The following is a 25,648-nucleotide window of genomic DNA, read 5'->3' on the forward strand; positions in this document are numbered from 1 at the left end:
CCTTTAATTCCCAGGTTAACAGGAACTAACTATTTAACATCCCTGTATTAAAAATACTTATCTCTTAGAAGGTGGCCTGGAGCTGGAAGTTATAAAATAGTTAAATACTTTTACATTTGAAACCTGTAATTATTTCTGTTTCCAGACAATAGAAAGAATTTCTAGGTGCAGACAGTTTGTCTTCTAGCTGTGGTAAACACAATCATAAAACTCTTTACTTGTCAACTTATTTTCTTAGAGTTTTGCAAGTTAATCCTGTTCTTTTCCAGTGGGGTACACCGTATTTACATTCTTGAAGCTCAGCATATAACTTTTAGTTATGTACTTACCATAACTTTAGATGTTTGGGATCCATCTCGCCTACATTCTGTACTGATGGGCTCGGAGCCGATCCCTCGGCTCCAACTCGGCACGCAATGCTATAGAGCGAAGCCTCTTATTGGCTGAGCTATTTTCTATCCCAGGATGCACCACCACTAATCCCCCAGATCTCGCCGCTCAGCTACAAAGCTAAGACGTTCTTCGCTGAGCTAAGTACTGTTTTCTTTCTAAGTTTCCTGTTTGTCCGCATTCATGCACACATACATAACTTGTTTATATAACATTGCCAGATGTTTCAAGATGAAACAACAGGATTCGGACCTTCTGATCTCTTCTGATCTCCAAGGAAGGGGGAAGGAGGGTGGGTTATTGAATGTAGATGGATCCCAAACATTTAAAGTTATGGTAAGTACATAACTAAAAGATGTTATGTGATCCTATCTCGCCTACATTCTGTACTGATGGGACAGCGTCCCTAGCACCTAAATCCTGGGTGGCTCACTGGAAAACACTCCTGAGCACTGTGGAACCAAATGAAGCTCGCCCGAGATGCCACATCCAATTTGTAGTGGGAAATGAAGGGAAGACCAGCACAAATGTCACTAATGGCAAGCTTAGAATGGAATGCTATTGAAGTAGCCATAGCTCTTGTAGAGTGAGCTTTGACAGAGGTCGTAAGCTCTTTATTAGAAGAGGAATAAGCTTGACTAATACAGTCCCTGATCCATTTGGCAATAGTGACCTTTGTGACGGCTTTGCCCAATTTATTATCCGAAAAGGACACAAACAATTGATCCGTTTCCATTGTTTGTTTGGCCCTATCTAAATAGAAACGCAATTGCCTGTGGACATCTAATGTGTGGAATATGTATTCCACTTTGAGTACTTTGGAAAGAAAACTGGAAGTTCTAATGACTGTTGTAGACAAAAACTAGAACAAACTTTAGGGACAAAGGATGGATTTGGCCTGAGAGATACTCTATCTTTGTGAAAAACCAGGTACGGAGGTTTTACAGACAAAGCTTGAAGCTCTGAAACCCTTCTGGCAGAAGTAATCGTGACCAGAAAGGCAGTTTTCCACGATAGAAATTTCAAATCACATGTTGCTGCCAGTTCGAAGGGGGAGGAAGTTAAGGCACGTAACACCACATCAAGATCCCATGGAGGAGCAGGATGAGAAATCGGAGGTCGTAAAAGCGCAGCACCTTTCATGAAGGTCTTACACAATCTGTTGCTCATTAAAGGTGGGTTTATAGAGTCATGAAAATTGGAAATAGCTGCCAATTGAACCTTGATGGTAGAGACTGAAGAACCTTGATTGAATAGGGAAGTTAGAAATTTCAGGACTTCCGATACAGGAATAGTGATGGGATCCAGACCCCGGAGTTGAGCCCAAATAGCAAATCTCTTCCATTTGCTAGAATACAATTTCTTAGTGGCAGACTTGTGGGCGAAGATAAGATATGTATGACTTCCGGGTCTAAGGAATGATTCCTGACTATAGTCGGAAGAGGAGGAGCCAAGCTGTTAATTTCAAGGTGTGGAGGGATTGGTGGAGTAGTCCCGACTGATGAACTAATAGGTCTGGGATCTGATCCAGGAACCATGGACCGTCCAGTGCATATTTCGAAGATAGGGAACCATACCTGACGAGGCCAGTAAGGAGCAACTAAGATCATTTTGCTCCCCAAGTGAGATGCCTTTTGGATCACTCTGGGAAGGAGGGGAACTGGGGGAAAAGCGTATAGCAAGCCGGTGGGCCAAGGATGGGCTAGTGCATCCATAGGGCTCTCCCCGGGAGCCAGGGTGACGGAGAAGAACTTTTTGCACTTCGCGTTCAGCGGAGTTGCGAAGAGGTCGCAACAAGGAATTCCCCATTTGCTGAAAATCTGAGTTGCAACCGTATTGTTCAGAGACCACTCGTGGAGAGAGGATAGTTCTGCTCAGTCTGTCGGCTATCACATTGGACTTGCCAGGGATATGAGTCGCCACTAGAAATCGTTTGGTCGACACTGCCCATTCCCAAACTCTCATGGCCTCTCTGCAAAGGGGGTAGGATCTGGTCCCTCCCTGCTTGTTCAGGTACCAGACTACTGACATGTTGTCGGAGTGAATGGCAATTACGCCCTGAGGGAGGTAATCGTGAAGGGCTTGTAGGGACAGAAACATCGCCCTCATTTCTAAAATGTTGATATGAAGGAGGCTCTCTTCCAAATGCCATTTGCCTTGGACTGACCTGCCCAGGAATGCCCCCCACCCCATCTGGGAGGCGTCCGTAGTCAAAGTGGCCACAGGAGGAGGTGGAACAAAGGGTCGTCCATGATCCAGATTGGAGGGCACCAGCCACCAGCGAAGGTCCCGTTTGCAGGTTTCCGTGATCCATATGAGGTGACTGAGAGGGAGATCCTGAAAGGACCACTGTGTTGAAAGAATTGGAGAATTCTCATGTGCAACCTTGCTAGGGGAACTAGAAGAACCGTGGCGGACATAGATCCCAATAGCTGCAGGACCATTCTGGCTGGGGCTTTGGATCTGAGAAGTAAGGCTCGAACTTGAGCCTGTATGGTTTGTATCCTTTCTGTAGGAAGATAGACCCGCATTTGGTTTGAGTCTATCTCTACTCCGATGAATCTTATGCGTTGAGATGGCAGCAACACAGACTTTGGCCAATTGAAGGTGATTCCAAGGGAAGTGCCCAGTGATATTGTGGCTTGTAGGCTCTGCAGTAGTAGATGCTTGGAGGTGGCAGTTAGGAGCCAGTTGTCTAGATACGGAAACACCTGGAATCCTAGACTTCTCAGGTGAGCAGTCACGACCGCCAAACATTTGGTGAACACCCTGGGGCTGTGGTGAGACCAAAGGGCATGCCGGAACTGAAAATGACTGTCTCCTAGGCTGAAGCGCAGATGTCTCCTGGATGCCTGATGTACCATGATGTGGTAATAAGCGTCGTTGAGATCTATGGAGCACATCCAAACACCTTTCTCCAGCAGTGGGAGAATGGATTGTAGGGTGACCATTCGGAACTTGGACTTTTTGACTGAACGATTTAGAATGCTGAGATCCAAAATGGGCCTCAAGTCCCCGGTCTTTTTTGGCACCAAAAAGAATCTTGAGTAAGTCCCTAATCCGATCTGGTCTGCAGGGACCGGTTGGATGACTCCTTTTTGAAGCAGCTTTGAGACTTCTAAGGCTACAATATCCCGTTGACTGGGTGGCGGGACCGGGATTTTCTTGGACGGAGGTGGGGAGTGAGTAAAGGGAATGGCGTAACCTCCGGCGATAATTCGAAGCACCCATCGGTCCTGAGTGATACCTTCCCAGGCTTTTAGGTGCCTCGAAAAACGACCCCCGACTGGCTCCGGAGCTGCACAGTCGGGCAATCCCTCAGGGATTGTGAAAGGCTGAAGAGCCACGAAAGGACTCGCGGTCTCCAGTGTTGCGGGGGCCTCTGCCGCCTCTGGGACGGCGTCTTCCAGAAGAATTTCCCCCTCCTCTGCCTCTAGAAGGGGGATCATCCTGCTGTGAGGGATAAGACTTCTGAGATCTACGGAACTACATTTTCCCTCCTCTTTAGCCTTGGGATAAGGCCGAAGGGAGTGGAAAATCATGCCCACGGCAGTCAAAGTCTTACCTTCTTGCTCGCAGCGGTCAATGTGTCCTTTACCTTGGGTCCAAACAAAGAGGACCCATCAAAGGTGTCGGCAAAGGAAGACTTGAAGGCTTCCGAAATGACACAGGCGGAGCCAGGCTTGCCTCCGAGAGCAATACCTGTACCTGCCGCTCTACTCGCCCCCTCAGCCGCATAAGAAATGAGCCTCATGGACGAGTTTGATATGGATGACAGCGTAGCCAACTGAGAGCCAACCGTCTGGGCCAGCTGCTCAGGTAGGTTACCCAAGAGGGTATCTGAAAGCTCCTTGATCAGATCCCTCTGAAACCTGGTGAAGTGCGTTAAATAGTTCAGGGATCTTAAGGTAAAGGCCGCTGAACTGAGGGTGCGCTTACCGTACCGATCCATGCTCCTAGACTCCTTATTAGGAGGATGGACGGACGTCGAAGCCTCTGCTACATCTTGTTGGGTAGCAGATGCCACCACCAAGGCATCTACAGCCACACCTTTCGTCAAAAACTCCTTCTCTGGGGGTGCTGACAGGAACTTATTTGGGTGAGCAGGCACCGGTTCCACAGAGTCTGGGTGTTCCCACTCTCGACAGATCAAATCTAGGAGCTCGTCGAAGGGCGGAGACACCCAGGAGGCGGAGGGCTGAGCCCCGAAGGCCTTAAGGAACACCGACTCATCAGCAGAAGGGGTTTGGAATGCCAGCCGCCTCGTTGTTTGAGGGCTTCCAGGATGTCTGAAAAGGAGACATCATCTGAGGACGACTTAGGGACCCCTCTGCATCATCAAGATCAGTGTCTGATGTGAGAGACTCATCGGGGGAGTCAACGTGCTTCCTCTTGCACGATCTTTTCCTTGGGGTTCCTCCAAAGAAGTTTCAGAGGGACCTCCAGGAGGGGGGGGGACCCCCAGTGGAGGTGACCTCAGGCCCTGGGGCTCCGCTGTTTAAGGACAGGGGGACTGCCAAAGACCCAGTCTCTGTATGCAGGGAAGGTGCTGGAGAAACCGTGCAGGTAGCCAAAGAAGATTTGGCTAACGCACTCCTCATGGCCCTGAAGGCCGGACCACCAGAATCCTGGGAAGGTCCAACCCCCGTGGCCACAACAGTAGATGGTACCCCCGCAGCCAACGCACCGAGAGGAAGGCTTGGGACCGAAAACATCAGTCCCGAAGTGTCCCCCCGGGGCCGACAGAGGAGGTCCGCGTACCGAACTCAGACTCGAGAGCCGGGGTTGGAGTAAGGGTCGGGGCCGACCCGAAAACCTCCATCGGCTCCACCAGCACCGGCTCCAACGGTGCAGAGGCTGTTGGAGGAGGAACCATAACTACAGGGTGGACCATCGGCTCCGAAGCCGAATGGGCTGGAGCCGAAACTAACTTTTGGAACACAGGAGACTGGAAAAGTCTCACGAGCACCCTGTCGATGTCCGAATCAGACATCTTGAAGGATCTAGATGAAACCAATCGGGTCCGAACCGACTTCTCCATCGGCTCCAAAGGACTGGGGGACCGGCTCCGAATGGACTCGACCAATATCGGTTCTGAGGGAGATCCCAAAACAATTTCCCTCAGTGCCGAGGAGGGCTTCGGCGCCGAAGGGGAAGAGTCTGAGCCGGCAACCCTCATCGGCTCCAAAATCAGTGGAGCCGATGAAGGTGACCCGCCTCTCGACGCCCCAGTCCTCGGCTCCGAAACCAGAGGAGTCTAGACTGGAGGCATCGAGGCAGACCGTTCCGCCCTCGGCTCCGAAGTCCGTGGAGCCGATGGAGAAGCCTGCCTAGGTTTCTTAGCAGTTGGTTCCGACGGGCTGGTCGGAGCCGACGCTTTCTTCTTCTTGGTAGGAGAGGATGAGGAAGATAAGGCCTCCTCGAAGGAGGGTTTAATCAGCCCTTTCAGTATTAATTTATTCTTCCTCTCTTGGAGGACTCTAGATGAAAAGGCGTGACACACGCTACAGGACTCCTGTAGGTGCTTGTCGCCTAAACAATATACGCACGAGGAGTGGTCATCAGTTATAGACATCTTATAACCGCACCTCATGCACTTTTTGAACCCTGAGGGTCTATGTTCTTTTGACATAATGCCTATCAAAAAACACGAAAACAGTGGAAAGAAGCCTACCACAATACAAAAAATTTAACTTTTAACTTTTTTTTTTTTTTTTTTTTAAACAATACAGTACAATGTCAGAAAACACTAAAAAGGAGGGCCAAGACCCTCTAACTTAAACAGGTACTTGACCTCCTTGAAAAAATAGAGAAACTAGCTGAAGAATAGGGGAAGGCCCCTCTAACTTAAACGGGAAACCTTTCCCTTAAACAAACACACAATTTACCACAAGAAAAGTACCAAAACACAGTCGTACAACAACAATAGCTGTTAAAACAGCTTTTGGGTAAGAAGAAGGAATTTCCTGACGGGAAACTTTAGAAAAAACAGTACTTAGCTCAGCCAAGTTTGAGACCACGTCCTAGCTTGTAAGCGGCAAACGAGATCTGGGGGATTAGTGGTGGTGCATCCTGGGATAGAGAATAGCTCAGCCAATAAGAGGCTTCGCTCTATAGCATAGCGTGCCGAGTCGGAGCCGAGGGATCAGCTCCGAGCCCATCAGTACAGAATGTAGGCGAGATAGGATCACATAACATCCGTCGTTGTGCGCCATTCAGTGGGCACAAAGCCTGAGGTGATGATATGATTGAACATGGTGCTTAGGTGGGGTGCCAGTTCATTCTGTAGTTCATGTAGAACGTAGCCTGGGATGTTGTCAGGTCCCATGGATGCTGTGTTCTTGGCTTTGGAGAGTGTGTTTTTTTACCTGTGCAGCTGTGATTACAGGAACTCTGCATTCGCCCGGTATAGAGATGGGCCCTTTAGGGGGTGAGGGGGGGAAGTTAGCAGTGAATCTATCTGCCAGGATGTTGGCAATATCAATTGGTTCTGTATATTTAGTGCCATTGTGCTGTAACTCACAGCAGATGTGAGTGTTGCCATTGAGATTCCTGACATAGCTATAGAATGCTTTGTGGTTGTCTTTAGAATCAGTGGCGATTTTGTTTTCATAACTAGCTTTGGAGGATTTTATGAGGGGTCTCAGCTTCTTACTGAAGCTAACCAGGAAGTTTTTCCAGTCATGGGATTTTACTCTTTTTTGCAACAGTTTCGTTCTTCTGTTGTAGAGTTTGTTTATGGCAGGGGACCACCACATTGGCTTCCTTTTTTTGGAGGATAGCATCTTGGTTCTGTTAGGGATAGCACGATCCATGCACTTGTTTAAGTGTTTATAAAGTGCATTTGTGTAGGATTCAGCAGTCGTACCTCTATTGTCCGTCTGCATGGGTGTCGTGAAGCTTGCCACTTCTTTTTTTACGGTGGTTTCCCTAATGGGGGTTGGGGGCGGGATGTGAATGTCTAGGCTGATTAGCTTCTGGTCTGATTTGACCAACGAGGAATTGACCTCTGGTGTGGAACACCGGTCACCCATGCTGGTAATGACCAGGTCTAGGATATTGCTGCCCCTGGTGGGGGTGTGGATAAGCTGATCAAAGGTGTTGAAATTTATGAATTCCAGAAAACTTTGACCAAAAGAGTTGGTACATGAGTAGTTTTCCCAGTTAATGGTGGGGTAGTTGAAATCACACATTATTAGGGTGTTGGGTTGTACCCTAATATTTTCCAGTGTATCAAGAAATGAGGAGTGAGAATCCTGGGGCATGGTGGAGAATCTGTAGCAAGTTACAATTTGGATTGCGGTCTTGCTCAGAGTCAATTGCACTTGAATAATCTCGGCTGCATTATGCTGAGCAACTAGTCTGGAGGTGTGGATATCCTTAATGAATATGGACATGCCTTCACCTTTAGTGTTTTGGTCAAGGTTAGGTGGCCGAAAGGTGTGGTATGAATTATAGCCTGGTATTGCAGGGGTGCTCTCTGGAGCCTTGAACGAGGTCTCTGTCACTGCACAGATGTCGATGTTTTCCATTTTAAGGAGTACCGCGAGTGAATGCATTTTGAGGTTTAGACTTCTAGCATTGAGTAGCATTACCCTCAGATTTTGCTTGCTTGTACCTGTTATGGTGGTGAATTTGTCATTTGAACCTTGCCTAAAAAAGGCACTATAGGGGTGGCAAGAGCCTTAGCCAGCATCCGGAATCCCAAGGGCGACAAGTGCAGGCCATCTCTGGCAAAGCATCTTGGTCCGTCGATCATGGCGTCCCAGGCAGGCAGATACTGGATCCCCTTAGAATGATACCAGAAGCTTAGCCAATTGTTGAAGTCAATCATTTTGTCCTTGTACTGTGGTATTATTCTGGGTGATGGCAGGATGCTACTCAGGGCTAGGGTCATACCTGCCTGGGCTACAAGATCGGAGAGCTCCTCCATGTCTCTTTTCATGGAGGTACGTTTCAGGTCATTCACACCAACATGGGCAATGACAGAGTCATATTGGTACTTGTTGTGGAGTGACCTGAGTGCGTGCGTTATGTGGCGGATCCTGGCAGCTGACAGCAACTTTCTCCTTGTTTAGCCGATGAGTGGAACTTCAGTGTGCCTGATTATAGAGTCACCTATGACTAGACTGTTGGGTACATTGTTATGCCTTATGGGCTGTGGTTGAGTGGCACACTAAATTTGCGGGCTATGTGTCATTTGGGGTGTGTTGGGAGGTGGAGGTTGCATGTGTTTCTGCTTTGGAGGTCTCTGTTGCTTGAAGAGATTTTTATTGAGAGCCTCCGCGAATGTAGGTTTGTGTTTTGTGTTGCTATGTGTGTGTTTTGGTGGTGTAGGTTTTGAGGGACTATGTGATGAGTGTGGTGTGGTGCAAGTGTTTACCTTCGGAAGTATAATCTATTTGGAAGTATAATCTAATCCTGTTTTCTTCTGCATCACAACTTGATTCAGAATCTGATGAAGAGGGAGACCTTTTTGTTTTAGAAAGCAGGGAAATAACAGATTGTAATGACTGAAAAACCTTAACAAACACTAGCCAATCATCCTTAGATCCCTTAGGTGACGGGGACACTGCAGCAGATGTGTGTGTTAGTTCGGTCTTCCTTTTCCTAGCAATGTCTTCTGAAAAGGATAACTCAGACATTCTGTCACCTCTCCTCCAGGGAATCAGACTCCTCCGTGCAGCCCAGAAATGGAATATCATTTCTTTCCTCTACTGCTTTCAAATGTGTCTCTCCCCTGCTTGAAGCACATGTATAAATGGCCACAGAGGAGGTTCCAACCTCCCATCTCTTAGTGACTTTGCAAGAAGCAATGCCAGAGGAGTTGAAAGGAAATGGAGGATGATCAGTGGGCTCTGAAATAGCTACAGCAGAGTAATCCAAAGGCTGAGGCAAAAAAGCTGGAGTAGAAACCAAAGCCTCCCTGAAAAAAAATTGATTTTCTTTTCTTCAGGAATGCAGGGAGAACATTAAAGCAGCCAGAACCATGGCCCACAATAATGCTGGTCAGTGATTTCAATTTTTGGTTCTCTAAATGAATTAAGAGAGTACTATGTCTGCTTCGTAACATCTTATGGGTAACAGATGGACCAATGAAACAATCCTGAGTACTGTTTTTTATCCAAGACAGAACAGACAAGATGTGTGTTGATCTTTGTATGGCATTTGCTGCCCAAACAAACACATCCCCTTTCTCCTAGAAATAAATTCTCATAAAAATACACTTTTTTCACAAACAAATGGAAGGTATTAACTTATGGAGTATTTACCTCTCTATTTTTGTGATACTAGCCACCTGCCAAACCTAAGACGTCGGAGCGGATCTGAGTTTTGGTGCCCACACATCTGTTTCTATACTGGCTTGTACAAGCTCTAATGGTTACACTGGCACATGGAAGGTGCCCTAGACCTTTGGAAGCTGTCTGGATATCTGATCCCTGGCAGGATACATTCCCTGTAGCTTAGTCTACTGCAAATGTGATTAACAATGAACATTAAATGAAAGTGTCAGACCAGGGATGGCTTGACAGTCAGCAGGCTGAGAGGGGGGCACAAATACTACAAAGAAAGAAAAACCTCTAAAAAAAAAATAAGGTATTGTATTAAATAGTGTATTAACGTGAATTCTGCTACTTAAAATCTGGTCTAACAAGCTATTCTTGCTATGTGACAAATATTAAGAAACTTTATACTCAAACTCTGCTGCAAAATGTTCAATGGAGTATTTTAGAAAAGTTTAACATGGAATGTGAAATACATGGGAATACATACATTTGGTTAATTATTATAAAATACCTGTACCTATACACAGCATTTAAAAATCTATTGACATTAGATGATTTCATGCAATTGTGCTTCATTTACAGGTTGTGTTTTATTTTACAAATGGTTCAATAATATGAATTCAACAGCATCTCCACATAGGATTCATGCTGATTTGCCAAACTTTGTTTCAGTGAATGTAAAAAAATTGAAAAATATTGGCCAAAACTACCTGCAGCAAGCATCCAACAAAACCGTCTGTTTTGTAGGGGACAAGCTCCCATGCACCCCCCCCCCCCAATCCTCCTCAAACTTATATATGCCAACTTTGAGGATGCATAACAGTGGAGAAACAGACAAAGTCCACTGTTGATTAAAAAAGTTTTGGCAAACATACTTCACTCATGTTAAACAAAATTACCTTCTGGGACCTGACATGCTCCCCCTACACAGCTTCTTGTCACAGTTACCACAGCAGCAATTTGTTGCTTGCTAAAGTTAATGCAGCACAAACATATGTGCTTACTTCTTTTTAGATGGAATACAAGGAGGAAGTATGTGAAAATGACATCAAACAGCATATAACATTTGTAAAATGAAAAGGTAATTTGCTTTTATGATCACAAACTAAAAACATGCATAATACCTCTTTTCAGAACATACCTTAAACATTGGCCGTACATGTTCCAAATGAGTGGCACTAGTAAAGGGTGCCTGTGCATGGCTTACAGCTTCCATTAAGGCTTTAGCAGTTTTAGCCATCTGTTCCATCTCCAGGTTGTACAGCAGTCTCCTCTGTTTCTCACTAGCAAGAACTACAAGGGAAGAAAATGAATGCACACTTCTAATGCTTTGATTTAGTTCACAACGAACCTACCGAAAATAGTCTCATTAAGTATAAAAAAAAAAAAAAAAAAAAAGTTTCAAGATTCACATCTAGGCATCTATGAACTTTTTCAGCAGTGCAATTATTTTGTACATCTGCATATGTATAATTATTATCATTACTTTCAGTTTTGATTTCAGTTTTTAACTACATTAGTGCCTCAGACATTTACATCTATTGTTTATTTAACATTTTAAAACTACATTTATTACCTTTAACTACTATGGGCTACACTTTTTCTCTTATCTCATTTTCACTGCAACACCCCAATTAACTTACTGTGCAGTTTTTGAAAAAGCAGTATAATAAAAAACTGAGTTGAGTTGAATTGCTAATTCTTACCTTCAGTGCAGCAAAGACGCATCCAAAAAAGATGTTATGTACTCATCATAACGTTCCATCTGTGTTGTCTATTTTCATTCAGCCTCAATGAGTTGGTCTCAGATCCCTGGTCGGATCTGACTCAAACGTTACTACAGCTTGTGGAAAACTTCAAGCTCTCAAGTTCTCCTGTACCCATAATGCACTGCTGCACTGTCACCTCAAATTATAACTATAGCTTTGGAGACTCTGATAGCCCAGAATGAATCCATCCTCAACCCCTTTTTCCATTTTGCACATGGGGTCTGGGTGTCACTGCAACAGTGAAAATCATCTCCAGCCAAGGTTTACACCACCAGGTGGCTAGCCCTGCAGTGGTATTTCATCCATACCACTCACTTGCACACACATTTGCACCTATGGCCAATTTAGAATGTCCAATCCACCTACAGCATGTCTTTGGAATGTGGGAGGAAACTCACACAATCACAGGGAGGACATATAGACTCCACACAGAAGGCAACCCAGCCGAGAATCGAACTGGAGAACGAACTCCTTGCTTTGACATGACGCTAACCACTGCAGCACTGTGGCCGCCCTTAGACCAGAATACAGGTAGATATATATATATATATATATATATCTGCATTCACACATGCAGAACTTGAGTTATCATCTATTTAGAAAAATATATTAACCAAAACATGCGTTACAGAGCTCGACTTCGATATCAAGACCCATACACTATGTCCTCATGTATGCCCTGCCGAGGAAGGGCATCAATAAAATAAAATGGCTGGGGGTTGGAGAGGAGTTGAGGCTGAATTAAAATAGACCGCATAGATGAAAAGTTATGGTAAGTACATAACTTCTTTATCTAATGCTGTCAGTTTTCATTCATCCTCAACAAATGGGATAGAGTTCAAAGCTGCCTTTGCCCCGACTGGATCCTAAGGAAGGGGACATGCCAGAGAACAGTCAAGCCAAATGTAGATCTGCTCCTTGAGACCATATCCAATTTGTAGTGATTGACAAAGGTGTGCGGATTTGACCACGTAGCGGCTGCACAAATGCTGTCCATAGAAGCCCTGGATTGGAAAACCAAGGATGTCACTACAGACGTAGTAGAATGGGCCTTTACTGTTTTTTTGTAGTACAGCATTCAATTTTGTATAAACCAAGGTAATGCATTCTGTTATCCATTTGGCTACTGTCACCTTTTTAACAGGCTGATCCAATCTATGGTGTGCAAAGCAGATAAAAAGCTGATCTGACTTGCTGAAATCTTTAGTCCGATGTAAATAGTAGCATAATTCACTATGGACATCCAATGTTTGGAGAAGGAATTCTCCTTTGTTACTGTAGTGTGTGAAAAATACTAGAAGGTTGATGGCCTGATTAATACTGGATTCTGACACTTGCGTAGAAAGGAAGTATTGGTATGTAAAGAAATTCTATCCTTATGAAAAATGAGGTAAGGGGGTTTTGAGGACAACCCTTGAATTTCTGAAACTCTTCTGGCTGAAGTTACAGCTATTAGAAAGGCAGTATTCCAAGAAAGAAGCTTCAAGTCACATTTCGCTGCTAGTTCAAAGGGGGTGGGGGGTGTGAGTTACAGCTTGGAGAACTAAATGTAGGTCCCAAGGGGAAATAGGATCTTTCAAGGGAGGTCTCAGTAGCAGTGTACCTTTTAGCAATACTTTACAAATTTTTACTGAGGCTAAGGAAGAATTCTAACCTCCTACATGGAAATTTGAAGTTGCTGCCAATGGTACCTTAATGGTAGCTGCATGTCTCCTTTATTAAACAACTCTGCTAGGGACTGCATATGAGGGAGCTGTATAGGGTTCTATATCATTTTGTTCAGCCCAGAGAACAGGCGGTTTATGGGATAACAGAATGGAGCAGACTGGGAAAGGCAGCATAGATTGCCTAGCTATCATTGTAACTGGGGAAACTATGTGGTTAGTTTGAGATTTATCAGATCCAGATGGGACAATCCTGTAAGATGAGACAAAAAGGTCTGGAGTTGGATCCACAATCCATAGGAAGTGAGGCCACAGGAATGGGAACTACACTTGTCAAGGTCAGTAAGGAGCAATGGGGATTACCCTGGTCTTCAATCTGGATGTTTTCTGTAAAAACTTGGGAATTGAGAGGATTGAGGGATACACGTATAACTGACTGGGGTGTCAATCGTGTAGGAGAGTGTCCCTTGGTGATTCCTCTACTTGTGGGGATTAGGGCAAAGAAGCTGCTGCATTTGTTGTTCAAGGGAGATGCAAATAGGATGCAGCAGGGTTGGCCCCACCGATGAAAAATAATTTCAACTACTTGATGGCTGAGGGACCACTTGTGAGGTAGCATAATGGACCTGCTGAGTTTGTCAGGTATCATGTTGGACTTCCCCGGAATGTGCATCTCTACCACAAAGCAATTAGAGGCTACCTATTGGCGCACACTGAGGGCTTCTCGACATAGGGGATAAGACTTGGTTTCTCCTTGTTTGCTGATATACCAAACTACTGACATGTTGTCCGTTTGAACTCCAATCATTCCTACAGGAAGGGATCCTTGAAATGCTTGCAAAGCTAACAGCACTGCTCTCATCACTAGAATGTTTATGTGCAAGTTGGCATCCTTGGGGGACCAAGTGCCTTGAACCGTCTTTCCCAGATAATGCCCCACCACCCTATCTGGGAAGCGTCCATAGTCACTGCAGCCTTGGGTTGGGGCAGGGTGAATAGGCGACCTTGCTAATGGTGATCTGACTAAATCCACCATGTAAGGTAGTCCTTGCAAGTTTGTGTTACCCTTATCCTTGAAGACATAGGATGAGTAAGGTAGGACCACTGGGTTAGTAAGATCCACTGTAGAATTCTCATATGGTACCTCACCAGAGGTACTACAGTAATAGCTGGCGCTAGTGAACCAAGGGCTTGTAACGCTTTCCTGACAAATATCTTTGAACTGCAAATGATCTTTCTGGTTTGGCTTCTGATGCTGTGAAGTCGAGGTAAACGAATGGATGCAATCATTGATGATGTGTTGACTGTGCCAATGAATTCTAGCCTTTGAGTGCGTTGTAGTTGTGACTTTGATGAGTTATGGTGATTCCCAGGGTCAAACAAGTCACTAACACCTGATCTGTTGCTCGTACAAGTTGATGCTTGGTTGGGGCAGTAATGAGCTACTCATTCAGATAAGGGAACATCTGGATTCCCTGCAGTCTCAAGTGAGCCGCTGCCACTCCCATGCATTTGGTAAACACCCTGGGGGTCAAGGTGAGACCAAAGGGTAATGCTCTGAACTGGAAGTGGCTGGCTCGCACTTGGAAGTGAAGGTACCTCCTGGACAGTCTGTTCATCTTTATATGATAGTATGTGTCCTGGAAGTCTACCGAGCACAGCCAACCATCCTTTACCAGAAAGGGTAGAATGGACTGTAGCGTAACTATCCACAACTTGGTTTGCATGACTGACTTGTTTAGCATGCTGAAAACCAAAATCGGTCTCCAGTCCCCTGTTTTCTTTGGAACTAAAAAGAATCTTGAGTAAGTGCCGGATCCTATCTGGTCTGGTGGAACCTCTTGGATGAGACTTTTTTCTAGCAACTGTTGCATTTGTATACAATTCCAAAATGGCAGACTGCTCCAGTTCTTCAAATCTCTTTATTCACAAAGGTATGAGTACTTTCATAGGTTATACTTTTGTGAATAAAGAGATTTGCAGAACTTGAGCAGTCTGCTGTTTTTGGGTTCACTTGTGTATTTGGAATTGTTTGCTTGTGAGCCTGAAACGTGGAGAATCGTGGTGGTTTGTGTTTTTTACTGTTGCATTTGTATAGTTGCCGCTTCCCACTGATTAGGTGCAACATCCAGGAGCTTGTTTGATAATGGTGGCAGGAAGGAGAAAGGTATACAATAACCTCTAGTAGTAATTCTCTGCATCCAAGTATCGTCCCATTAAATTTAGCCAGGATGTTTGTTGCAGACAAAAATGTCCCCCAACTGCATCCAGAGGACAACAATCGGGCCTCCCATCAGGGGCGCTGACAGGGTCTATCAAAGAAAGTATCTTTTGGACCCATTATTTTGCAGGCTTCCTCTGCCTCATGGGTGTCTTCAATTATTATGAAAAAACGGTTGGTGCCCAAAAGCAAACTAGCAATCCAAACCAAAGAGACACCAAGGAATCACAGGCACTAAGCGTTTTAATGATAGACGGGAACCAGCACGAACATATAACAATGTGAAAGCACACCAAATACAATAAACGTTTCATAAAATCTCGTTTTCGTCACTAACTTCTTCAGATAGCAATTAGTCTTCCATCAATCCCCTAAACTTATATGGCTAGCAATTAGTTGTCATCCAATGAAATTTGAATTCAGTTAAGTGAATATTTAAAGGTTTATACATTGCAAATGTGTGCACAATGAATGTAAGAGATATAGGATGATAGTAAATGTTAATGCTTTTAAAAAGGTTGGCTGCAATTTAATCTTAAAACATTAACTATAAATAAAAGTTGTACAAATATAATGAAATATAAAGTTAAACATAATGAAATATAAAATTAGCACACATACTTTAAATTTGTAGTACACATACACCCTCTAGTGGTTTGTGTTGGTATATGCCTGTCAGCATTACAAATCCATATAAGAAAAGAAGTTTGAAAATAGTTTAAAACTATTTCAATTGAGTTTAAAAAAATAAATAAATAAGTAACTCTTATAATAATTTTAAATACAACCAAGAGATAGATGTGATTTTACTTCATAGCTTAGCAGATCTTAATTTGAGTACTGGACCCAGGGAAATCATGTCATTCAGACCTGGGAACCTAGTGGATTCTAGTACAATTTGCCAAAACAATTCCCTGTATTCAACCCGTGTCTCCCACATTCCTCCCCTAGGGTCACTTTCCAACACTAACAAAAAAATGGTATTTTGCTTTTGTACAAATACAAGTGTGTTTGTACAATGCATTACTGTCCTTCTTGGTCCTGGTATCGTAAAGGTGTTCATAGATCCTTTGTTTCAACTTTCTTTCACTTTTACCAATATAAAAAGACCCACATTCTTTACATATCGATAAATATATAATTCCTTTTGTATTACAATTTACAAATGTATTCAAGTAAAGTTTCTTTTTCCTTGCCTCTAGGTAGTAACTCACACCAGTTTTTAAATGAGTGCAAAAATTACATGTTCCACATTTGAACAGCCCTCTTTTATTTGAAAGCCTATTGGTATCAAATTTCTTTGAACCCTTCTCTATTAGGTTTTTTATGGTTTTACCTTTAAGGTAAACCTATTTTAAATTGTCATCAAAAATGTGGTTGAGGTCAGATATTTTGGCAAAATTTCCCCACTCTTTATCTATTATTTTCCTTATCAGGCCAGACTGGCCATCGTATGTTGTTATAATACCTCCACTGTACGTGTCTGTTGAATTCACTTTACAAGGCATTGCTGTTTGTTTTAGCACAGTACCTATAATTGGGGCAAACCTGGTGTTCCTACCATGTATTACTTCCTTGTGAATTTCATCAAAGAAACTACCAGGGTAACCCCTATTCAAAAATTGTTCTTTTAACCTTTCACATTCTTTGTTAAACCACTCATTGTCAGAGGTCATCCTACTTATACGAACCAACTGTCCCCTTAATCACCCCCCTTTTTTGGAAGTGGGGTGGGAACTAGTGTAGTGCAAGTAGGAATTAGAAAATGTATCTTTTCTGTATACTTTTGCAACAAATTGGTTTCTATTTTTAGTGATGGTTATATCCAGGTAGTTTAATATATGATTTTCAAATGTATATGTGAAACTTAAAAAAATTGTGATGTTGTTGAGGTATTTGACCAAATTTACAAAAGACGTTTGGTCACCCTTCCACAAAAAACACAGGTCATCCAGAAATCTACCATAAAGCAACCAATGGTCTTTATATATGGAATTTAGCAAAAAGTGGTTTTCCCAATAAGCCATGATGATATTAGCATATGTAGGAGCGCAAGGTGCACCCATAGCCACACCTCTCACTTGTTTGAAGTATTCCCCTTCAAAAAATATGAGGTTGTACTTCAACACTATTTCCATAAGTACCAATACAGTTCTAAATTCATTGTGTGTTAAAGCTTGGTATTCTACCAACATTTCCTCGAACCATTCTAACCCAATGTCGTGGGGTATACTTGTAAAAAGATCTATAACGTCCAAAGTACCAAAGGATAATTCATTAGAGCATAGTGAATGATCTAACTTCCCTAATAAATCCCAAGAGTCCTTTAAAATATTCTGGTTGTTGGTAACCAGCTCCTTAACTTTAGGTCCACATATTTGGCAAGAGGTGCAGTTACAGAACCCTCGGCTGATACTATTGCTGTCAAAGGTGGATCATTTATGTCTTTATGTATTTTTGGAATTCCGAAAATAGGTGGTACTCTGGGTTTTTCCACTTTCAAGTATCTAAAGGTATCTAAATCAATCGAACCTTCCATAAATAAGTCATTGAGAAGCATATGAATCTTCTTATATGCTATATTGATCTCATTTATGGAGGTTCTAGCATATTTCTCTGAATTATTTAAAATTTCCATCATTTTACCTTCATATATAATGTGTTCCATGAATACCACTCCCCCACCCTTGTCAGGTTTCATAACTCTAAGGTTTTTATCATTACATATTTCTCCCAACATAGTTTTTTTCTGGTAGTGTCAGGTTGTGTTTCACGTAGTTTTGTTTTAGTGATGATCTTAGTGTGTTTTCCAATGTTCTTTCAAAATTTTTTAGTTGGGGATGTAATGGGGGATTAAAGGTACTCTTTCGTCTTAAACTATTCTTATTATTTTGGTTAGTTTTACCATTAAACATAAGTTGTAAATTCTTCTTCCTAAGGAATAGTTTAAGGTCCACTAGTAAGTTGAAAATGTTAGTTTTCTGTACAGGTATGAAACCAAACCCTTTAGAAAATAAGTCAAAAGTAGTGTTAGTTATAGGATAACTAGAATAGTTGTAAATACTAAAATCCTTCTATGTCTACTTGTGTCCCATATTGACTATATTGTCAGTTAAGTCCATTTTACTGGATTCCTCGTTTGAGGTCTCCACTGGTTGCCCTTGTAGTTTTTTGAATAGTATTCAATACCGTTTTTTGATCTAAGCCTTTCAGACCTTCTCAGAGGCGGGAATTCTGTGTCAAAATTTTCATCTACAAAAAACACATCTTCATTACCCTTGGGTTCAAAATTTTGACAGTTGTAACCCCCAGTGTTTTTTCTACCTCTGCATTTAGGTCTTGGATAGTGCGTTTAGTTTTATATTCATTAAGATCCCTTTCTATCTTGTTGAATTTCCTATTCTGCACCTCCGTGCATTTAATCTCTATATTCTTTAATAGTTTGAAATATTTCGCTTTTTCATCTTCTATTGTGAAAACCAAGTCACCTGTAATGCCATTATTAATATGTTCTATTTTAACATGCAACCTGTCCATTTCCATCTCATTGTTTTTTATAATTGCTCTCATAACCTCCATTCCACATTTATCAAAAGCAGTTAATAAGTCACAGTGAAAATCACTACCTTCAATGACATTGTTAGGATATTTACATATTCTCAGTCCTTTAGGTACTATGTTTAATGACAGGCAGTGTTTCAAATATGCATTGTCCATTTCTAACATTTTGAATTTGTGTAGAAAAAAATCCAAGTCATCCAACATATTACTGTAAGTCCCATTATTGGCAGACACAGGCACTTTGTTTTTAAAGTCAAATTTAGCATTAAATATATCAGAAAATTGTTTCTTAGTACCTGTAATATTTGTATTAGTGTTAATTGTCCTCTGGTTAATACCAACGTTCGTAGTACTCCTTGCTTCTTTAGGAGAATCCCCCTCGTTGTCGCTAGTAATAAATATCCTAGGCAAACCTTCAAAACTAGTGTTGGTTAGCCCGTTGTTTGTTTCGCTCGCTCGTTTATTACTTTCTGAAACAAGTACCCTTCTATCTTTGTGAAGCGTTCGCTTCCCTGCTTCCTGGTTCCCTGGAGGTGGTAGCGACAATAGCAGCGTTGCCATTGATTGGCTCATGGGTGTCAGAAGTCACTAGGTTCCCAGGTCTGAATGACATGATTTCCCTGGGTCCAGTACTCAAATTAAGATCTGCTAAGCTATGAAGAAAAATCACATCTATCTTTTGGTTGCATTTAAAATTATTATAAGAGTTACTTATTTATTTTTTTAAACTCAATTGAGATCGTTTTAAACTATTTTCAAACTTCTTTTCTTATATGGATTTATAATGCTGACAGGCATATACCAACACAAACCACTATAGGGTGTATGTGTACTACAATTTTAAAGTATGTGTGCTAATTTTATATTTCATTATATTTAACTTTATATTTCATTATATTTATACAACTTTTACATATACTTAATGTTTTAAGATTAAATTGCAGCCAACCTTTTTAAAAGCATTAACATTTACTTTCATCCTATATCTCTTACATTCATTGTGCACACATTTGCAATGTATAAACCTTTAAATATTCATTTAACTGAATTCAAATTTCATTGGATGACAACTAATTGCTAGCCCTATAAGTTTAGGGGATTGATGGAAGACTAATTGCTATCTGAAGAAGTTGGTGACGAAAACGAGATTTTATGAAACGTTTATTGTATTTGGTGTGCTTTCACATTGTTATATGTTCGTGCTGGTTCCTGTCTATCATTAAAACGCTTAGTGCCTGTGGATCCTTGGTGTCTCTTTGGTTTGGATTACTAGTGTCTTCAATTATTGCCATTTCCTCCTCTGCCTCTGAAACAGCCGGCTTCACGTTTGTCAGGGAAGGGGCCCCAAGACTTTCTAAACCACATCTTATGAACACTTCACTGATTCCTTAAAAAGGTTTGTGTGCGTGTGGGGGGGCTCTAACAATGTACTCCAATGGCAGACAGCATCTTCCCATCTTTATCACACCTAGAAAGTGTCTCTTTTACTGTGGGGCCAAACAGCGAAGATCCGTCAAACTGAGCGGTGATGAATGAAGACTTAAAAGGCTCCACAATGCCACATAGGCACACCCAAGCTGGTCTCCTCATGCCTAACTGTGAACCTGCTTGCCCATGCAGCACCCTTTTTCACACGGGATAAAAGCTGCATGGACGAATTTACTACAGATTGTAAGATAGTCAGCTGAGGGGGGGTCAAAGAAGTCTGAACCTCCTCAGTAGTGATCCTTGCCAACGTGCTGGAAAGTTTCTTGACTAAGTCCCTTGCTGCCTCATAAAACGGGCCAGATAGTTCAGTGAACGGGTAGCAGAAGTCGCTGAAGTGTAGACTCATTTCCCAAGTCTGCCCCTCGACCAGCATCTGTTGAGAGGATGGACAGCTGAACTCTCCTCAGAGAGTTCTTTCTTAGTGGCCACTGCCACAACCATGGCATCAATGGGTATGCCCTTACCCCAAATAATGTCTTTCTACCAGGGGTGCCACAATTTTGTCAGGTCTCTTCTTAACATGCTCGACCAAATCCGTCTCTTTCCATGCTGTCTGACAAATCAAATCTACTAACTTGTTCGGAGGCGGAGTCACCCAGGAGGAAGATGGGGCAGCACCACCAAAAGCTTCCACATATACACACTCCTCACGGGAAGGGTTGTGGGCAGATCCACCCTTTTGCTTCTGGAACTCAAGGACGTCTCCAAAGGAGACATCTTTGGGTGGCGGGTAGGGGAACCCCTCTCCTTTATCAAACTCAGTATCAGTGGTAAGAGACTCTTCAGGTGAGTCCAGGTGCTTTCTCTTACATAGTCTCTTCTGAGGGACTTCTTCAGTGAGATGGTCCAGAGAATTATCCAAAGAGCTAGGGATCCCAGACTGGGTAGATTGGAAGCCCTAGGCTGGATGTCCCTGTGGTGCTGAATGGTGAGGGTCACATGGCACACACAGCTTGGTGGACAGGGGAGGATCCAAGGGGGAAGGACCAATCTGACCTCATGGTTCAGAGAAGACACTCTGTACCACCTCGAAAGTGAACCTCTCTGGGGAGGAGGAAAGCAATGCAGCAGAAGACAAGGGTCTCTATTTCTCGGTCCTCCACCTCCAACAGGTTGGCTGCCTGAGGAGGAAGCCAGAACCAAAATGTCCAGTGCAGAAGCTCTGAGCGAGAGCCAGAAAGCTCTGAAAACATCAGAGTCAATCCAACCCCCCCCCCCCCCCGATCTGATGTGGACGCTTCGGCTCTGGGAGCCCTCTGGATCCTAACATATTGGAGTGTAGGAACTCAATGTCATTGGGGGATCCGGAGAGACCAACCTCCTCGAATCCGACCCAGATGGACCCAGAATGCTCAGATCCAATAACTCTGAAAATAAAGGATTAGTCAGAGGAAGAGTGGAAACTGGAAGTCCCGGATCCGATGGGGTCAGGACTAGCAGTGTGCCCTTCTGAATCTGCTAGGTGACCAGTTCTCTCACCATCTTCACCACATCTGCTTCAGTAAAGCTAAGGGAGGAATGCAAAGACATAATAGAGGCAGGCTTGGAATGTCTTTCCAGGAAAGGGGAAGTTAGTCAGGATAGAACTGGGTCAATGGATGGGGAGTAAGATGTTCATGGCAGATGTATCGGATCAGAAGGTTTCAAATCAGATGTCGACTTTTTCTTTGGCTCCGTTGATAGAGTTCTCTTCGGATCACAGACCTTTGAGGTAGCAGGCAAGGTCAGATCTGATCTCAGGCCCTTTTTCTTCGGCTCTGAGGAAAATAGAACCTCGGCTGAACTGGGCCTCTTAGAATGATTCCTATGATTAGAAGTCAAAGGCTGATCACTCTGTAACACCTGCGAGAGGGCAACAGACCTTTTAATATTCATTTGTTCTTTCTTTCTGTGAGGCCCTGAGAACTGAAAGCCCCACATATATCACACTCCTCAGTTAGGTATTCTGGGCCCAATCAATAGAAGCACAAAGAATGCCCATCTAAAAAGGGCATTTTATGCCTCCACTTTGTACATTTTTTGAATCCCTTCTCCGCCATAATACCTAAAACAGAGAGAGATACTGACACACACATGCAGAATAAAGGGCAGGGGACAAATTAGGAATGAGTAGGTTTTTTTTTTTTTTAAGTAAGGAAACCAGAAAAAACACAAGGGTAGAGTCATAAACAGAAAAAAAACCCCACTAACAACAGAGAAAGAACTCAAGTAAGAATTTGAAGAAAAGTTCACATAGCTTATAAAAGAAAAACTTGAACTCGAGAGCTCTACTGGAACCATGTCTGAATACAAACGTAGCAAACGAGATCTGAGGTGACAAGGAAGCAATGCATCATGGATTGGGAAGAGCTTGAAGGTTTCCACGAGCTGTAGCAATGGCAGAGTCAGTCCAGACCATGGATCTGAGACCCATTCGTTATGGATGAATGAAATCTGACTTCAGATCTCAAGTTAGTTATTAACTAACCTTGCTAACCAGGTTGGTGAGCTGGTCCTCAGACTATTTTAGCCCAGATCCATACAAAACTGGCAGCTACAACTTTTTCGTCAGTGAGTAGCATTTTTTAGACCATCATATAATACACTGAGACAATACACTTACAGAAAAAAACTTAGATCAATGTAAAAAGAACATGAGAAATGAAACAATATGTACCACAAGATATAGTAAAATTGTGAGGCAATTATAAAAAAAAGTACAAAAACTGAATTCTTAGGAGTAACCATTGAACATATAAAAGTTTTGCGAGAATAATCTAGACAGCAAGCATGAGCGTGCTGCTTTATTGCCAGTATAACTAGTGTTGAGGCAGTAACACTTGTATTCCATTGTAAGAAATTTAATTATGTATCTGTTTAAGTACTTCTAGAGTTTCCTCATATGCTGAAGTAAAGAGATACAAATGAAGGACAAAATATCTGCAATTCAATGGAGGAAGGGGAGGCAGAAGAGTATAAAGATCATGAAGCAATATTTTTGGATAAGTTGAGAAGAACTGAATGATTATCTTAATAAAATCAAGGTCTAGGAAAGTGACCCTGGGGTGGCTTTGTTTTGATAACATTTCTAAAGCTGTAAAAACTTTGGCCTTTATGTTTTGGTAGCAGCAAGTAGACAGAAATAAAGGATGCAGCAAAACATTTAACAATGAAACATCCAAATCATATATCGGATGTTGTCAGGAGATATTACACAAATTTATATACATCAGAAAACAAAAGGAATACAACAAAGGATGACATATGAGCCAAACTGCACCAAAATCCTCTTCTACAAATAGATAAAAGGCAGGCAAAGCCATCAAGGAAAGACATGAAATCTGCAGTAACCCACCAAAAACCCAATATGTTCCCCAGACTTGATGGTATTCCAATGGAAAAAACAGAAAATGAAAAATTAGCATCTTAATGGGTGCTGGTGATTAACAAAACTATAAACATGAAAACACAAAATCTTGTCAGCAGAGAAAAGTCCCATCTTACCCTAAAAGAAAAGAAAGCAATACTACTGCCATCATCCTACAAACACAGATTATGTGGCCAGTTCAGCTATCCAAAATGCTTCCAGACCTGGCACACTTCATCAGTGTGGATTTGCTGGGGTGGGGGCACAGGGTGACAGCCAACATCATCTTGAAGACAATTACAGAGATAAATAATGTGAAGTGACATGTGAAGCATTAATGCGTTAATGCTACTCAGCTTAGATGAAAAGAAATCATTTGACCTGGAGACTGGACTTGCCTATTCATTGTGCCAACAGATTTTATAAAATTATCAAACTACATATGAATAAAGGCCTCAGCTGTCTTATCCTAAGAATTTCAGCTGCAGAAGGGTAACACACAGCTGCTGTCACATCCTTTCACCACTATCTGTCCTGTGATTAGAACCTTTGGTGATACGAACAAGGCATTCTCAGTTAAAAGGAATTCAGCAGCAAGTGAAACTACAGACTACTACTACTTCAGCTGTGAATAGGGGATATTTGGGATGCAAAATTAATATCTCCAAAAAAGCAGTGACAATAAATTATCATTTTTCAGATGATCTGAAATAATAATTAGCTTACTTACGGATGTCAAAAAATATGAAATATTCAGGGTGTGTTAATGGACACACTACCTAAATCAGCAGCACTCATATATACAACATTCAATAAGGTAATCAATATTTTTATAAAATGGAAAACATTCTTCTTCGACTTGATTAATGGTACAGTCACTATAAATGTATGAGCTTCCCTTGATGCTGTATGCTTAACATTCATTTCCCAAGCTGCCACTAGAAGAGTTTTATGTCCAAGTTAAAAAGTTGGCTCCAAAGTTTATAAGGGATGAGTGTTGGTATATAGCGTAATGGCTAAAATACTACCCCCAAGAGAAAGTACAGTTGTGGAAGTTGCATTTACCTATAACAGTAGATGTTCAAATTCCTTACTGTTGTAGTAGCCTTTAGGCTGTATACATTGTTTCCTCCCTAGAAGACAACCAGCCAGCTTCAAGAAGGTCTTACTTCCCTCCAACACCTTCAATCTGATGGCTAATTGTCTAAACTCAAGGAGGGAAATCAGTAGTCAGTGAAGGTTTCTTCAGAACTTTCTTGCTCATACAAATAGAGAAGAGCCTAACAATGCTGAAACAAACAGCCAATAATAACAAAGACACATACAAAATAGAAACAAACAAAAAACTGCTTTATATCCTAACTATGTCCAAGATAAGGAAGATGGATAGTGGTTGTGTCAAATACAGCAGTGAGAAATTTGAACCTCTACTCAACAGGTAAGCAGAACTTACATAACTGTACTATGTTCATCACTCCTAATGCCACAGTGGTCTTTAAGATATATAGGTTGATTATCAAAGCCTATCCAACTGAAGAATATTGATCTAGGAGCCCTTGGAAAATGGTCCTAGCAATGCTAGGCTTGGACATTAAAAAGGAATCCATTTTGTAATGCTTTGTAAAAGTATATATAGAAGACCACGTAATTTTACCCCTAGACAGAATGCATCTAGAGTCTATACCTTTCTAGTATGCCATTGAAGAAGACATGGCTGTAGTACAATGTGCCTCAATGCTGCCTGAAATGGAGTTGCCATGGTGGCAATAACAAAAAGCAATAGCTGAGGGCAACCACCTGGAAAATGTCTGTTTGATAAGAAGAAAAAATAGATGATCAGCTTTTCTAAAAGGCTTAAGTTCTGTCAAGATAATACTTGCACTCTCTTTGCATGGACAGAATCCTTTTCCCTAGTTTTTAGG

The 25,648-nt window shown here is 42.3% G+C and overlaps 1 protein-coding gene across 1 annotated transcript in view; it reads right to left on the reverse strand.

Annotated features, from left to right (window-relative positions):
* The window catches only part of ARFGEF2 (ADP ribosylation factor guanine nucleotide exchange factor 2), a 2,483,667-nt gene that overhangs the window by 1,015,834 nt on the left and 1,442,185 nt on the right, over positions 1–25,648 (reverse strand). Inside the window, exon 19 of the mRNA XM_044089932.1 lies at positions 10,819–10,970. Coding sequence (XP_043945867.1) covers positions 10,819–10,970 — 152 coding nt within the window. The remainder of the gene's footprint in view (positions 1–10,818; positions 10,971–25,648) is intronic.

Source organism: Protopterus annectens, chromosome 12.part0, assembly GCF_019279795.1.
Source record: "Protopterus annectens isolate FY-2018-M chromosome 12.part0, PAN1.0, whole genome shotgun sequence".
Classification (NCBI taxonomy): Eukaryota; Metazoa; Chordata; order Ceratodontiformes; family Protopteridae; genus Protopterus; species Protopterus annectens.